Raw genomic sequence first — 16,545 nt, forward strand, 5'->3', positions numbered from 1 at the left:
AGAAACAATAAATCCTTCCCCCTCCCCCACTTTTGTCTTAAACCAATTTGAATTGGTTTGCAAAGAATACTCCCACATCTTTGCCTCTTCGATTAAAGTCATCCTTAGAAATTTAGCTTTATGACACTTTTAAACCATTCTCCCTTTTCTTAATTCCCATTACAGTTTACTTAATCCATACTATTTTAACACCAAATCTTCTCAGTTGTTTAATGTTTTCTAGTTTTGCTTCCCTGTTGTACCACAAGCTTCTTGAAGGCTTGGATCCTGAATTACATTACTCTTGTGTTCAGAGTACTTTAGAATTTTTCACACGTAAGATACAGATTGACTGGTAAATTCTTGGATAAGTTACTTTTCTTTAGGAAGTCAATGGTTAGAATCTTAAGAATAAATGAAGTCTGGACAATCTGTTGCTGATCAGAGTTCAGCTCTTTTGTTAATTTAGTTCCCATCTTACTGATTTGAAAACAAAGATAGCAGGAAAGGGAAATTATATTAGTGACTATGCTATAAAATCACCCTTCTAGGGCATTTGGCGGAGTCTGATAATAACATTAATTACACTTTTGGGGCATTGGAGGGGCCATTGTGGGAAGCGAAGAGGAGGGGGAAGAGGAGGAGAGGAAAGGAAAGGAAAGAAAAGGAGAAGGAAGGGAATGAAAAGCGGGGGAGGACAGGGCTGGGCCGGGCCGGGCCGAGCAGGGAAGGGTCTGTGTAAGCGTCTGATGAAGAAGGTGGCTGTGGCTTCCGGCTTGGTCTGTTTGCATATGAAAGGTTCCGGGGATTTGTTTGCTCTCTCTAGGAATTAGCTAGCCCTGGGCGGGGCAGTCTCTTCCCAGTAGTAGAAATCTTGGGTGGCAGAGCATCAAGAATACAGAAAATAAGAAAATACAGTGAATATACTTATCTATTTCCCACCTAGATGCCGGTGCATCGTTAAGGGCCACGATTAGATGTTAGTGCCTCGCCAATGGTGAGGCATGGGCATGGCCCTTGCGCACGCAGGTGCACCACTTAGAGTTAGGTTCCTGCATTTCCCTCTGCTGTCATCGCCAGTCAGGGCCCGATTAGAATTTTCACAGGCCCCTAGACCCTCTCCCCTTGTGTAATTGAAAGGAGAAATTCATTTATGACATGAATGAAAACTTAAGTTAGGGTGAATTCAAGACCTTCCTTCCAGACTTTGTGAAATAAAAATTCCGAATAAACTCATCAAAGCTTCACCTTTTTTTTTTTTTTTTTTTGTCCTGCTTTTCCCTCCGCTACTATTTGAGCTTCTAGAACTCCACCACGCACGAGGCCGCTGGCTGGCAGGTGTCAGGTCCGCGCCCCCAGGGAATTCCTCCCTCGCCCCGCCCACCAGGCCATCTGCCACGCCCCCTGTGCGTGTCGTCGTGACGTCACGCGCCGTCGCCCAAGGTCGGCAGCCAATGAGCGCAGGCGGCCGCGGCCTTCCGACGCACCCTCGCCTGGTCCTGCGCGCCGGGTCCCGGAGCCGGGAAGACACGGCGGCTCCCCGCGCGCGGCAGGACGCTGGAGGCCGGAGGCGGCCGGCGGAGGCGGAGGCGGGGCGCGCCGCGAGCAGGGGGCGTGACGGGAGGAAGCCGCCCAGCCGCCACCACGCTTTCCTTCGCGGCGAGACGCAAGAGAGCCAGGCTGCGGGCCGCGGCCGCGATGCAGCGACGGCGGCGCCTCTCGCCGCCCGCCTCCCGGCTGCGGGAGGACGGCGGGGGAGGCGGCGGCGGCCGCGGGGGCCGCGACGGGAGCGGGGAGGTGGAAGTGCAGTTTTCCGCCGGGCGCCTGGGCTCGGTCGCGGTGGACTCGGCGGCGGCGGCGGCGGCGGCGGACACGCGCCCCACGGAGGAGGAGGAAGAGAGGCTGGAGCGCGAGCACTTCTGGAAGATCATCAATGCCTTCCGCTACTACGGGTAAGGAGCCCGTGGCGGACCCCGGCCGGCCCGGCCCGGCCCAGCCCGTCGGGGCGCCCGCCCTCCCCCCCATGCCCCGGCCGCCACGCCTCCGGGATCCCCGGCCCAGGCCGCCGGAGCGGACCCCCGAGTCATCCTACCCCGTCTCGGCGGCCCCGCTCACCGCCTGCTGCTCCTCTGTCTTCTGACCTCAGGATCAGCTTAGCTCTCCTGCCTTCCGTCCCGCGTGAAAGGTTTGGCTTTGAGGCCGGTGTGGGGGTGATCAGAAAAGTGCTTGTGACTATTTCAGACCGAAGAGGAGGATGGTGGTAAATTAATGTGTCCGGTGCTGGGCCATGATGGTTTGTGTGGTCGCTGGTCTCCAAACGGAACACGCGGAGAGCCAGCCCCAAGTTCACCTCCACGTGGGACGACGCGGCAGGAGGACGCGTGTCCCCTCGCTGCTGCCAGTTGCGGGGAGAACAGCCTCAGACCCCCCACCCCAGCCCCCGGCGCTGAGGAAGTGCGAGCACGGTGGTGGTGAGCGATGAATGAATGACAAGGCTCCGTGTCTCTCTCACTGGTGGGTGACACGGGGTCCGAAGTGGTCCGGATGTTCTAACATTTGCTAACTTAGGGAGGGGCTGGAGAGAAGGCACAGTGAGAGCCGCCGCCTTTGTGATCTTTCATTTTGCAAATATGTATCCAATTCTCACCGTGAGCCTGGCTGGCGTGGTGGGAGGGCTTCATACTTGGCTTCACTTCTACTTTTCTTCTAGATGGATGTTAAACTGAGCTCAGCCACAGAGTTTTAACTCAGAGATCTGAAAGGGACTTGAATCAGCTGGATTCGTAGGCAAGGGAAAAGTGTTTTTTAAAAACTCTTGAGAGATGAGTCCGCCGAGGGACAGACATATTCTGAGTCTGCAGATGTAATCAAACATGACCTTCCCCGTGAGAAAAAGTGTTTCCCTAGATGGGCTTCTGCTGTGCTTTATGCAAACTTTTTTTTTTTTTTTTTTTTTTTTTTATTGCTTGACTCTGACCTCCCCAAGGGCAGGGACTGAGCCTCGTTTATTTTTATGTCGCCAGTGCTAGCCATAGGTTTTTGAAGCTCTATTTTTAACTAATAAATAGTAGCAAAGAAATATATGTCATTCCCAAGTGTCTGTCAATTTGTGAACAGTTGGTAAACTAGTCTATTCTGAATTTAGAAACTCGCCTGATAAAAGCTTAAAGTTGTTTTACAATCTGGTTACATTAATGACATGAATTTTGAAGTTCAGAGACTCTTAAAAAAATATCTTTCATTGATTTCAGAGAGGAGGAGAGAGGGATAGATAGAAACATCAAAATGAGAGAGAATCATTGATCGGCTGCCTCTTGCATGCCCCCTACTGGGGATCAAGCCCTCAACCCAGGCATGTGCCCTTGGCCAGAATGGAACCTGGGACCCTTCAGCCTGCAGGTGGATTCTCTGTCCGCTGAGCCTAACTGGCCAGGGCTGAAGTTCAGAGATCTTGATGACATAATTTACTAACTTAACATTAGGATAGGAACCATTACTTATAGAACCCAAAAGAAAGTTAGTCGTATGGGGATTTTATTTAGTATCAACAGAGGAAGGAAGGCAGACAACCAGAGGATTGAATTTGATGTAATATTGTGCTGGAAGAGCCATACAGGCAGGAGAAGCAGCTGACATTAGATAGCTAAGAGTGGTAGATGCAGAAAAGTCCCATGCATTTACTATTAAAAGATCTAGAAAGAATCTTGTGAAATGCCTTTGGAATATAAAGGACATAATTAAAATGTGTGCATGTACCCAGTCCTAAAATGTTAGGATTAATTTAGAATTGATATTATAATTAGGTATCAGATGGACCTTTTTGTTGTGGGGGGCAAAGGGACTTTGACCTGAATCTAGAACCCACGCGTGGCAGTATGTTCTAGTACCGCATTTCCCCTAAAATAAGACATCCTACGAAAATAAGACCTAGCGCATGGAAAGATAAGACATCCCCTGAAAATAAGACCTAGCGCATCTTTGGGAGCAAAAATTAATATAAGACACTGTCTTATTTTCGGGGAAACAGGGTAGTTGTGATACAGTTTTCTATACTCTCATCTCTCTACAAGTTTAATGTGGGACTGAGGTATACTTCATTTTTTAAAAACAATCCTTTTTATTTGTATGTACTCTGATGAAACACTTTATATCTTTAGACTGAAAATAGTATATGATTAAAAATGTACTATTTAGTCAAAACCGGTTTGGCTCAGTGGTAGAGTGTCGGTCTGCGGACTGAAAGGTCCCGGGTTCCATTCCGGTCAAGGGCATGTACCTTGGTTGTGGGCACATCCCCGGTAGGGAGTGTGCAAGAGGCAGCTGGTGGATGTTTCTCTCATCGACGTTTCTAGCTCTCTATCTCTCTCCCTTCCTCTCTGTAAAAATATCAATAAAATATATATTTTTTAAAAATGTACTACTTAGCCCTGACCGGTTTGGCTCCGTGAATAGAACATTGGCCTGCGGACTCAAGGGTCCCAGGTTCGATTCTGGTCAAGGGCATGTACCTTGGTTGCAGGCACATACCCAGTGGGGGAGTGTGCAGATACATCTCACCTGATCCATGTTTCTCTCTCATCTCTATCCTTCTCCCTTTCTCTCTGTAAAAAGTTAAAAAGTTAATAAAATATATTTTTAAAAATATATATATATCACTGAAAGGATTAGGGTTATGGAAAGCACCGTGTGTAGCAGAAAACTCTGGGTAGTTACATTCCAACATTTTAGGATTTTCTAGAGTTGCAATGTTTAATATCTTGGCCGCTAATTACATCTGGATAAATTAAAACTTAAATTAATTAAAACTTAATAAAATTAAAAATGCATTTCCTCGGTCTCAAGTAGCCAGAGTTTGGTTTTACTTCTAGATACTTTTTGTTAATATATATGAGATTTAGATGAAAAGTCATAGGGCAAGAAATGTCTTTTTATTAATGTTTTCTCTTTCCAGTGGCTTCCAATGTTGTGCTTGCTACAGATTTTACTTAGATGACATTCTCTAAAAATGATTATAATATTGTAATGCATAGCAAAAAAAAAAAAAATGTTAGCCTTAAAATACTACTCTTGTTATGAATGAAGATACCTAGTTACGTGGAAAATATTACAATTGAAAGATCAAAGATCTTGTCAGAATTGGCCTACTCTTGGAAATAGCGGATAGGTGAGATTTGTTTTTTAGAGCTTAGATGTAGAGCTCGTTTTTATAGTGAGGGGATAGGTCTATGAAGAGATGAGAAACTTGCCTAGGGTTACACAACCAAATTGTAATAGCGTCTGGCCTGAAATCCAAAATCGTTTACTAAAATTTTACCCTTATAAGCAGTGATACTAGTAAAACAATTTTAACCTTGGGTATTTAATAAATATTTTATTTTATTTTTAATATTTTTATTGACTTTAGAGTGGAAGGGAGAGAGAGAAACATCAATGATGAGAGAGAATCATTGATTGCCTGCCTCCTGCACGCCCCACACTGGGGATCAAGCCCACAACTCAGGATGTGCCCTTGACCAGTATTGAACCCTGGACACTTCAGTCTGAAGGACAATACTCTATCCACAGGGCCAAATCGGCTAGGACAGTGGTAGGCAAACACATTAGTCATCAGAGCCAGATATCAACAGTACAACCATTGAAATTTCTTTTGTGAGCCAAATTTTTTTAAACGTAAACTTCTTCTAACACCACTTCTTCAAAATAGACTCTCCCAGGCCATGGTATTTTGTGGAAGAGCCACACTCAAGGGGCCAAAGAGCCACATGTGGCTCACGAGCCGCAGTTAGCCAATCACGGGGCTAGGGCTTTAATAAATATTTTAAATGGATTGAGGCAAACTTTCTGTCTGAAAAGGTAGGCTTTCCTGTGTGGAATTCTAGAGTAGTTCAACAGGTTCAGAGGGATGGGTCAGAGACCTTGGCCCTTGGCTCACGGCCAGCATAAACCCACCTGATAAAAGTTGGGGTCACTGCCTAGACCAGTGATTCCCCTGGTCATTTCCTAGACCAGCCTTCTAGAGAGAGCGGAAGGTAGAGACACCCTTACAGAAAGATGGCTGCTGACTACTTTCTCCCCTTAGCTGCCAAAAGATGTGGCCTCATTATGCTGATTGAGATCAGAACCAAGGAGAGTCTGAAGGTTATAAAACATTCCTTTAAGCAAGCATGTCAAACTCAAAGGCTAACAACGTCAAATAAGTAAGGTTTAATTTTATGTGGGCCGCAAAAAAAAAACACACAAAAGCTTCAATTTTCATAGAAGCATAGGTTTATTTCGATAGAGACATGCTGAATACCAAGGACTGAAATAAATGAGTAATCGTTAACATAAAATAGAACATTTTAATAAAAATATTTTTTATTAAACATTAACTTACCAGACACTGAATTACTGCACAAATTAATAAGTATAACGCAAATAAACCCATTTTTTTTTTCTCTGAAAGTGAAAGATTTCCTGTTGTGCACACTAAACAAGTCAGTAAAAGACTAATGACATGGCATTTTGGCTACTAAAATATTAGCTGCTAGTATTAGTGGAGAAAAATGGTGTGCCTGTGCATATGGCGCTGAAGGAAAATGAATGCAACACGATTATAGTAACCGTCATTAGTGAACGTTGTAGTTTGTTACTAATAACTAGTAGCCCTGTGCACTAGTCTGTGTGCCAGTAGCTCGCTGCCACCCTCTAGTAGCTCCCTCTACCCCCATAGCTTGCTACTCTGCCTCCTCTTGTAGCTTGCCGCTGCCCACCTGTTGCCCTGTAGCTCCTCTTCCCCCCCCCCTCCCCCCCCCCCCGCCCCCCCCGCCCCGGCCAAATAGCTTGCTGCCCTGTCCCCTCCTGTAGCTCTCTGCCGCTGGTTTGTAGCCAGTAGCTCGATGCTGCCCCCTGTAGCTCTGCACCTGCTGCTCTGCCCTCCTGTAGTTCCCTCCGCCCCCCTCCCATAGCTTGCTGTCCTGCCCCCTCCTATACCTCTGCCCCTGGTTGTAGCTCGCTGCCCCACCCTCCTGCTGATCCGTGATCTGGTCTTTACGCCATCTGGCCATCTGTCGTTACGCTTCATGGCGTAACGACCATTTGCATATTACTACATCTTTGCTATATAGGATTATGTATAACAGGATATTGTAAAAAATTAAGTTACAAAATTTTTATTAAAGCGTTTCTTACATACCATTATATTGGCTGGGCCACAAAAATATTATTTGGGCACCACATGGGCCTGTGGACCATGAGTTTGACATGCTTGCTATAAAGTAAGGTAGGCAAACTTCTTTTAAAAAAGGTTAGGCAATGAATATTTTAAGCTCTTGGGACTAGGTGGTCTCTGTTACAACTATTCAACTCTGCCCCAGTATGTGAATAAGTGAGCATGGCTATGTTCCAGTAAAACCCTTTTTACAAAAACAGACCAAGTAGCCAGGGTTGGGGAAGCATGTTTGCCACCCCTGTCTTAAATACATACTCAAAGAGTTTTCCAACAAACTCAAAAAAGAGCCTGGAGGCTCTGGCTAGAAATAAATGATATTCAAGGGTCTTAGGATTTGCAAACTGGAAACCAAGTAGGGAAAAACTCAGTTGTGCTCCGAAAAAGAAAAAGAAAAAGTTCATAGTTCTTATAGTAAAATGTGCATTTTTGAGACTCATCAGTCTTGTATTCTCTGCACTAGGATTGGTCCTGGTTGTGTTAGGCAGTCTGGATGATGGATGTCAGGTGGTCTTGATACATGAGTCCTTCATAGAGTGATCATGTATATCTAGGCATTACTGCAGAACTGGAAAGTTAAAATTTTAAGTTCCAGGCTGATTAAAACAACACTAAAATCATTTCCTCAGACTTCAACCTAATTGATTTTAGTAATTTCATAGCTTGACTATATAGTCACTCCATTTTATTTCTTCACTCTATTCTTCATAATGTAAGCATTTCCAGAATAGTGAAGCTATCCCCTGTAAAATAGTACAGAAAGGATTGGACTCTTCTCAACTTTGATAAAACCTCACTTCAAGAGAGTCACTGTGGATGTATGTTACGGATAGCTTGGCATACCATTAAATAACCAAGGGCTAAGGGATATGCTACAGCTCATCCCACTCTGTGTACTTATTGTACATCACTTCTGCAACAGGAATGGACAGCAAACATGTTCGGTTCTTCTGACCAATCCATAACTGACTTCAACTCCCCTGCTATCATGGAGATGAGTAGTCTCCACGGAGAACAAAAAGTGGGACCTAGGTTGCCTCACTGAACGTTTCTGGATTGTTTTTCACATGTGGTGAAATATGGAGGTTAAATAGTGACAAAGATGAGACTTGTATTTTAGAAGAATTCATCTGATGGAGAGGTTAGGTTGGTTGGTTAGCTACAGCATTCCTAGGTAGCAGGCCTCTCAGTAATCATTGGGAAACATGAGGGCCTGAGCTAAAGCATTGGAGAGGCGTGTAATTTGCATAATTTTATGAAGGAGAATCAAAAGGATCTTATGCTTAATTGATTGTGTGGGCTATGGGAAGAGGTATTTTAGGATGACTTGTTAGTTTTCTGACTCAGCCATGTAGGAAAAAGTACAAGTTTTTTTGTGGGACGTGCTAAATTCATTTTGGATATGTTGACTTTTGAGGTATAGTGAGAGAATGATTGTGGGGCAGCCAGTGTCCAGGAATACTAGGAATGAAGTACTAAAAGACTGTTTAATCTCTTGTCAGTAAATTGCAAATTGTTGCAACTCTGCAACATACCGTGCATGGTCTTAAATAGTTCAGTTAGTATCATACTCTACTGCTGGAAATATAAATTGGTACAACTTTTCTGAAAAATCAGTTTGTATCAAGAGACTTAAAAGCAGTATCCATTCTGGCCTGGTCATTCTTTGGGGAATTTGTGGTAATTTTTTTTTCTACAATCTAGACAGATTTGAACACAAAAATTTATCATATGGGCAAGTAAACTATCTAGAGGCCCAGTGTTCGGGAAATAGCTAAGTAAATTTTGGTTGCAGAAGGTGAAACGATGAACTGTCATTGCAGTCATTTGCCATATAGTCATTTGAGAACCTTTTTCTGATCTGGGAAAATTCCTCTAATAAGGATAAAGACTTGCAATGCTTCTAGAACTTGAATGTGCAGATCTTGTCAAAAGGCAGATTACATTTCAGTAGGTCTGGTGTAGTACCTGAGATTCTCCATTCCTAACCACTTCCAGTTGATATGCTGTTTTGTGTACTACCACATTTTCATGAGAAAGGTGCTAAATAACTTTGTCTTAAACAACAAAACAGAAATATGTCAACAAGTTAGAAGTAGTTGCCTCTAAAGGGGGGATTTATACTTATAATTAAAATAATACTTTTAGTCCTGACCAGTTTGGTTCAGTGGATAGAGCATCAGCCTGTGTACTGAAAGGTCCCAGGTTCAATTCTGGTCGGGGGCATGAACCTTGGTAGCAGGCACATCCCCAGTAGGGGGTGTGCAGGAAGCAGCTGATCAATGTGTCTCTCATTGATGTTTCTAACTCTCTGTCCCTCTCCCTTCCTCTCTGTAAAAAAATCAAAATATATATTTTTAAAAAGAGAATACTTTTATTTTTCTGCATTTTTCATATTTTCATTGTCAATATAAAATTCTTATAAATTAGATATGCCTACTATATTTAAGCACTTAATGACTTGGTTTAGTGGCCAGAATTTACTAAATCTCAATGGATGATATCTTCTGTACTCATTGTCATCACTGTTATTCATGTTTTTATATATGAGACAGTGGAGGACAGAGAAAGGAAGTAACTTGCCAAGAGTCACATAGTAAATGGGGGACATTAGCTGGATGTCAGTCCAGATCTGTTTGATAGAAGAGCTCACTATCATACTGTCTGGAGAGAGAGAGAGAGAGAGAGAGAGAGAGAGAGAGAGAGAGAGAGAGAGAGAGAGAGAGAGAGAGATGCAAAAAAGCAGACATCAGTGCAACCATTCAGCGTCAGCCTGATCTTTTCACATCTCCTCTAACCTCTGAATACTACCATACCTGAACTTAAGTTTTTAATAAATATATTTTATTGATTTTTTTTTTTTTTTTTTACAGAGAGGAAGGGGGAGGAATAGAGTTAGAAACATTGATAAGAGAGAAACATCCATCAGCTGCCTCCTGCACACCCCCTACTGGGGATTTTCCTGCAATCAAAGTACATGCTTGCTGAAGCCGGTTTGTGGCAGAGTGTCGGTCTGCGGACTGAAAGGTCCCAGGTTCGATTCCGGTCAGGGGCATGTACATTGATTGCGGGCACATCCTCAATAGGGAGTGTGCAAGAAGAGGCAGCTGGCCGATGTTTCTTTCTCATCGACGTTTCTAGCTCTCTATCTCTCTCCCTTCCTCTCTGTAAAAAATCAATAAAATATATTTAAAAAAACAAAAACAAAAAACAAAGTACATGCTCTTGACCTGAGTCAAACCTGGGACCCTTCATTCCCCAGGCTTACTCTTTATCCACTGAGTTAAACCAGTTAGGGCCAAACTTAAGTTTTATCAGAAGCTCCTTCAGAACTTATTTAAATATTACTGTTCAGAAATTACAGAGTAATTTGACATAAGGTAAAAAAATGAGTTATTTGGGTGAAGAGAAATCCTGGCAACCAAATGTATTTTTTAATACTGAGTAAATCAACATACGCATTTACTTATTGATTTGTTTTTATATGTAAAATGTAAAAAACGATGGTGTGAACACCATGAATCTACCACCCAGTTTTGAAAAATAATATTATCCTATCCGTTTCCACTCAAAGCACATCACTTTCTTGAATTTTTGTTTCCTTGCTTTCGTGCTCACTTCGGCAGCACATACTAAAATTGTTAACTTGCTTTCCTTGTAGTTTTTCTACATATGTTCAGTTCCTAGAATATATTGCTTACATAAAATGAAATTTATTATATATTTTTCTACAACTTGATTTTTAAGCAAATTCCTGAATTTTATTCATATTGTGCGTAGCCATAATTTATTAATTTAACTGCATTTCCTTGTGTGACTATACTGTACTTTATTGGTTCAGTCTATGTGATGGACCTTTAGGTTGTTTCCAGATTTTTAGTTTGTTATATCTAACAGTGCTGTGATGAAGCTTTTTCATGTTCATGGTGAGCATCCACAGGAATTTCTTGAGTCTGTGTCTAGGTGTATAATTGCTAGGTCATGTGGATTATGCATATTAAGCTTTACTAGGTAATGCTAAATTATTTTCCAAAGTAGTTATATTAATTTATGTACCCACCATCAATCAGAATATAAATATCTAATTGTTCTACTTTTTACCAACATTTCAGATAGACAGGCTTTTAGATTTTGCCCATCTGATTGAAATAAAATTGCATTTCACTGGGAGTGTAGCATTTAACTTTTTTAAATGATATACTTTTTTTTCCTAAATATTATTTCAGAGAGGGAGAGAGATATAGAAATATCAATGATGAGAGAGAATCACTGATCGGTTGCCTCCTACGTGCCCCCACTGGAGATTAAGCCCGCAACCTGGGCATGTGCCCTTGACCAGAATCGAACCCACTGGTCATGATGTTCTTTTCAAATTTTATAAAAAGGTAGTCCCCAATGTGATCTTTAGAATTATTTGGAAACTTAATCCTCATCAGAGAATAGGTTTTTCATCGATTCTAGAAAGAGAAGAAGGGGAAGATGGGGTAGGGGAGGGAGGGAGGGAGACAGAGACAGAGAGACAGAGAGAGAGAGAGATTGCCTCATGCACATGTCCCAACCAGAGCCTGCAACCCTGGTATGTGACCTGACTAGGAATGGAACCCTTGACTCTTTGAGACTTGCATTTTAGCCAGAGTCACACCAGCCAGAACATAGTTATTTGGAAACTTAGCACAAATATTGTCATGTAAAACGTTATAGGATTTTGATTTTTAATTTTTTTTTTTTTACTACTTTTGTGATACACAATCCTATATAATAAAACTTAATATGCAAATCAACTGAATAGCAGAACTACCAGTTGCTGTGATATCCATTGACACCAAGGGGCAGATGCTCAATGCAGGAGCTGCCCCCTGGTGGTCAGCGCGTTACCTCAGCCGGAGTGCTACTCAGCCAGAAGCCAGGCTGACAGCTGGTGAGCACAGCAGCAGTGGTGGGGAGCCTCTCCCACTTCCACTGTAGACAGGCCATTAGGAGCGAGAGGGCGCAGGCTGGGTTGAGGGACACCCCCCCCCCCACACACACACACACACACACACAGTGCATGAGTTCATGCACTGGGCCTCTAGTATCTTTTATTATATTTTGAAAAATTCAACTTGGTTGGCTCTTAGTAAATTTCAAAACATGTTTTTTTATCCTAAAGCTATTTCAGAGCAGCTTTCTGTTAACTTGATGGAAATATCTAAAGCATTCAGCTACTTTTGCTGAAAAGTTTAAGTTTGAAAATTGAAATCATGACAATAAACTTATACACTAATTTTTTCTGTAATATTTTGTCCCTCTCTTCTCATTGATATTTATAACTTTTACTGGTTATAAACAGTTTGTCTTTTGTTTGGCTGCTTAGAGAATTTGTACTCAGGTGAAAACATATAAGACTTTCTAAATGGATATCCTTTAGGGCAGCGGTCGCCAACCTTTTGGACCTCATGGACCACCAATGGTCCACTGACCACCAGTTGGTGAACACTGCTTTAGGGAACCAAAGGATTGAGACAGGATGTTATTCAACACTAGAGGCCCGGTGCACGAAATATGGGGGTTAGGGTTTCTCAGCTTGGCCTTTGTCCTCTCACAGTCTGGGACCCCTTGCTGCTTATTGCCCGCCTGCTCACTGCTCCTTCCTTAGCGCTGCCTTGGAGGCGGAAGAGGCTCCTGCCACTGCTGCTGCCCTCACCAGCCATGAGCCTGGCTTCTGGCTGAGTGGTGCTCCCTCTGTGGGAGCACACTGACCACCAGGGGGCAGCTCCTGCGTTGAGTGTCTGCCCCCTGGTAGTCAGTGCGCATCATAGCGACCAGTCATTTGCTGTAAAGGCCACTTAGGCTTTTATTACGTAGACTCTAAGGGAATAATTGTACAGAATGACAACCTTAAAATAAGATTAGCCTCTGCTGAGAATTCTTTTGCCAATTAAAAAAAAACACCTTTTATGTTTTAGCACCAGTATGCATGAGCGAGTGAACCGAACAGAAAGACAATTTCGATCACTTCCAGCTAATCAACAGAAACTCCTTCCTCAGTTTCTTCTCCACTTGGACAAGATCCGGGAATGCATTGATCATAATCAAGAAATACTACTGACCATTGTGAATGATTGCATAACTATGTTTGAAAATAAAGCATATGGAGAAAATGTATGTGAAATTTGTTCTATTTGTTTTTTATTTTAGAGTTTAATCTCAATATTTTGAGGTCTTTATCTTTCTGGATTTAATTTTTGTAATTTTGTATATGTCATTTGCTCTACTTAGAGAATGTTTCCACTTGTGTATTCAGTCATTTGATTAGGCTTAATAGAACAGTATGCCAGAACCTAGATTTGTTCACTGACTTTTTTCTTTAAATACCATTTTGATATACTTTCACAATGTTCTGGCATATAGAGTTAGTGGCTTAAACTTTTATAAGCAATTTTAGTAGTTTTCTAAAATTACTTTCCCTTGCTAAATTCATTGTTCCCAATATCTTGTATCTATTGATAGTCATCTTTTGTTTTATTTTATTTTATTTTCAGTCCTCACCCAAGGATATGATTTTCATTGATTGTAAAGAGAGGGAAAGGCGGGGAGAGAGAAACATCATTCGGCTGCTTCCTGCATGTGCCCCAACCAGGGATTGAACCCACAATATGGGCATGTGCCCTGACCAGGAATCAAACCCCCCTTTGGTGCACAGAATGACGCTCTAGCCAACTGAGCCATACCAGCCAGGGCAAGTCATCTTTTAAGAAATGGTTTTCACTTATAAATCTCAAGGGACTGGCAGTAATAGACACTGAAGTCCTCTTTTTGTATCCACAGGATAGATACAGTTGGGCCACTCCACTGTGAGCCTCTCCATGCTGCCCCATCAATGACCTGGAAGGACTTTCTTTCTCTCTTAGAGAGAGAATGTTTGATCTCCATAGCAATGCTGGTCCTCTCCTGAGTAAAGACTGCTTAATTATATGGTGGTTTCATGATTAATGGACCATAATCTATTGAGGGTAGAAGTGAGACCACCAAACTTTTCATTTAGGATCTCAAGCTGCACTCGAACCCTGCTGAGGTGAGAGGCCAGTGATTTATCCACTAAACCATCTATATAGCCTCTTAGTAGCATGTTTATTTAACCATATTCAAGATTGATTACTTTTATCAGAAGTTAATTCATTTCTCTTTTTAAAACAGGGGAATGGGAAGATTATGCCAGCATCTACATTTGACATGGATAAGTTAAAATCCACATTGAAACAGTTTGTGAGAGACTGGTGTGAAAGTGGAAAAGCAGAAAGGGATGCCTGCTACCAGCCAATCATTAACGAAATTTTAAAAAGTTTTCCAAAAGAGAGATGGTAAATAGTATCTTGTTTTTAATCAATTTCTTTAAGATATGTAAGCACTGAGTTTTTCTATGAGACATTTCACAGTCTTGATTCATTTTTATAGTTACTTGTGCCTGTATTTTTTTCATGTGTGGGTGTGTGGTGGTATATTGGTGCTTGGATGCTTTATGTGAGGTTGCAGTTAACATGAAAAATATTTGCTTTAGCACATATTGGAAATTAGAATTTAAATAATGAGAGGTTAGGTTGAATGTCCGTTATCAATGCTCTCTTAATTGTTTGCTTTATGGAAGAGCAAAAAGCTCCAAACTGTTTTACTAATTTTCCTCATCATGACATCCTTGTAAGCAAATGAGGGACCGATAGCATACAACAGATTCTTTACTTTTTATGTTGAAAATCTTAAACAGTTTGAAGCCTATGAGAATAACATTTATAAATATATAAGATAAAATACATACGATTCCCAGAAACCAGTTATTTTGAAATATAGTTATCAGTAACTTAAAAAGCTGCTCTTTATCATGTAGTTCATTAAAATCTAGCAGCAAGAATTACTGTATTTTGAAAATACTGAACGGTACAAATGTTATTTTGAGAATTTCAATAACTAATATGAAATGAAAACATGTGATTTCTATTGTTGATAACAGTATAGGTACTACCAAAACTACTATTTGTTGCCCGTGTTTATAATTGAAAAAAAGTATCAGTTAAAGGTTACGGTAATGAAATTAAAGCGTCTTTTTTTTCCTCTTCCCATCATAGATTCAGTGAATTCTCCATAGACCCCTTGGGTCTCTGGGTGTCAGGTTAGAAACTCCCGATGTAGAGATTATATGTTTAAGGAGAACCACTGGATGGAATTCAGTTTTTCATCTCTTTCCCTTCTTCAGTGATTGGCATCTTTAAGTTTGGTGTATTTTTCCAGAAATTTCATCTGTGTGTGTGTGTGTGTGTGTCTTCATTCTCTCTTTTAAAGAAAGTTTTCATATTGAAACTAGAGGTCCGGTGCATAACATTTGGGCAGAGGGGGTTCCTCAGCTCAACCTGCGCCCTTTAGCAGTTTGGGAGCCCTCAGGGGATATTGCACTGATGGCTTAGGCCTGCTCCCCACTAAGCTGCAGTTGGGCATCCTTAGTGCTGCTGCGGAGGCAGGAGAGGCTTGAGCTGAGTGGTGCATCTTCTGTGTTAGCTCATTGACCACCAGTGGGCAGCTCCTGTATTATTAGCGTCTGCCCCCTGGTGATTAGTGAGCGTAATAGCGACTGGTTGTTCGACATTCGGTCGATTTGTATATTACCCTTTTATTTTATAGGATAACTTTAGAATTACAAATGTGATATATGATTTTTTACAGAGAGCTCCTGCATACTCTTTACCTATATTCATAAATTCTTAATATTTAACATTTGCTTTATTTCTTTTTTCTACTTTTCTGCCTCCTACCTTCCCTACTTTAGTTGTATGTTCTTAAGAACAATGATATTCTCTTAATATAAACACAGGGCAATCACATTAAGGAAATTAACTATGAATACTGTTTTCTAATTTATAGCCTATATTCAAGTTTCATAAATCATCCTGATAATGTCCTTTGTAACACTCATTTGTCCAGTCTAGAATCCAACCTAGGATAGTGTACTAAGTTTGATTGTAACATCTTAATCTTTTGCTTGCTTGCTTGCTTGTCTAGAACAACATACATTTTATTCTCTTAGAGCTCTAGAGATCAGAAATATCAAATCAGTTTTTCTGGACTAAAGTCAAGGTTTTAGTTGGACGGAGCTGCTTTCCTTTATTCCCTTGGTTCCCTTCCTCCAATTTTAAAACGAAAAACATAGCTAGCACCTTGTTTTGGTGCCACATTGCCTTGTCTAATGTCCTATCTTTAATCTGGAACAGTTCCTTAGCCTTTTGCTTGTCTTTATGACATTGACATTTTTTGAAGTGTACGAGGAAATTATTTTATGGAATTTTCCTGCTTGATATTGATGTTTCTTCATGAAAAGATCTCGAATATATATT

The 16,545-nt window shown here is 41.6% G+C and overlaps 1 protein-coding gene across 1 annotated transcript in view; it reads left to right on the forward strand.

Moving 5' to 3' along the window:
• The first annotated feature begins 1,442 nt into the window (after window positions 1–1,442).
• Window positions 1,443–16,545, forward strand: part of CARNMT1 (carnosine N-methyltransferase 1) — a 35,011-nt gene continuing 19,908 nt past the window's right edge. Inside the window, exons 1-3 of the mRNA XM_084899446.1 lie at window positions 1,443–1,931; window positions 13,132–13,327; window positions 14,363–14,526. Of these exons, the coding sequence (XP_084755572.1) occupies window positions 1,678–1,931; window positions 13,132–13,327; window positions 14,363–14,526 (614 nt within the window). The 5' untranslated portion in view covers window positions 1,443–1,677. The remainder of the gene's footprint in view (window positions 1,932–13,131; window positions 13,328–14,362; window positions 14,527–16,545) is intronic.

This window comes from Pipistrellus hanaki (genome assembly GCF_964339955.1).
Source record: "Pipistrellus hanaki genome assembly, chromosome: 11".
Classification (NCBI taxonomy): domain Eukaryota; kingdom Metazoa; phylum Chordata; class Mammalia; order Chiroptera; family Vespertilionidae; genus Pipistrellus; species Pipistrellus hanaki.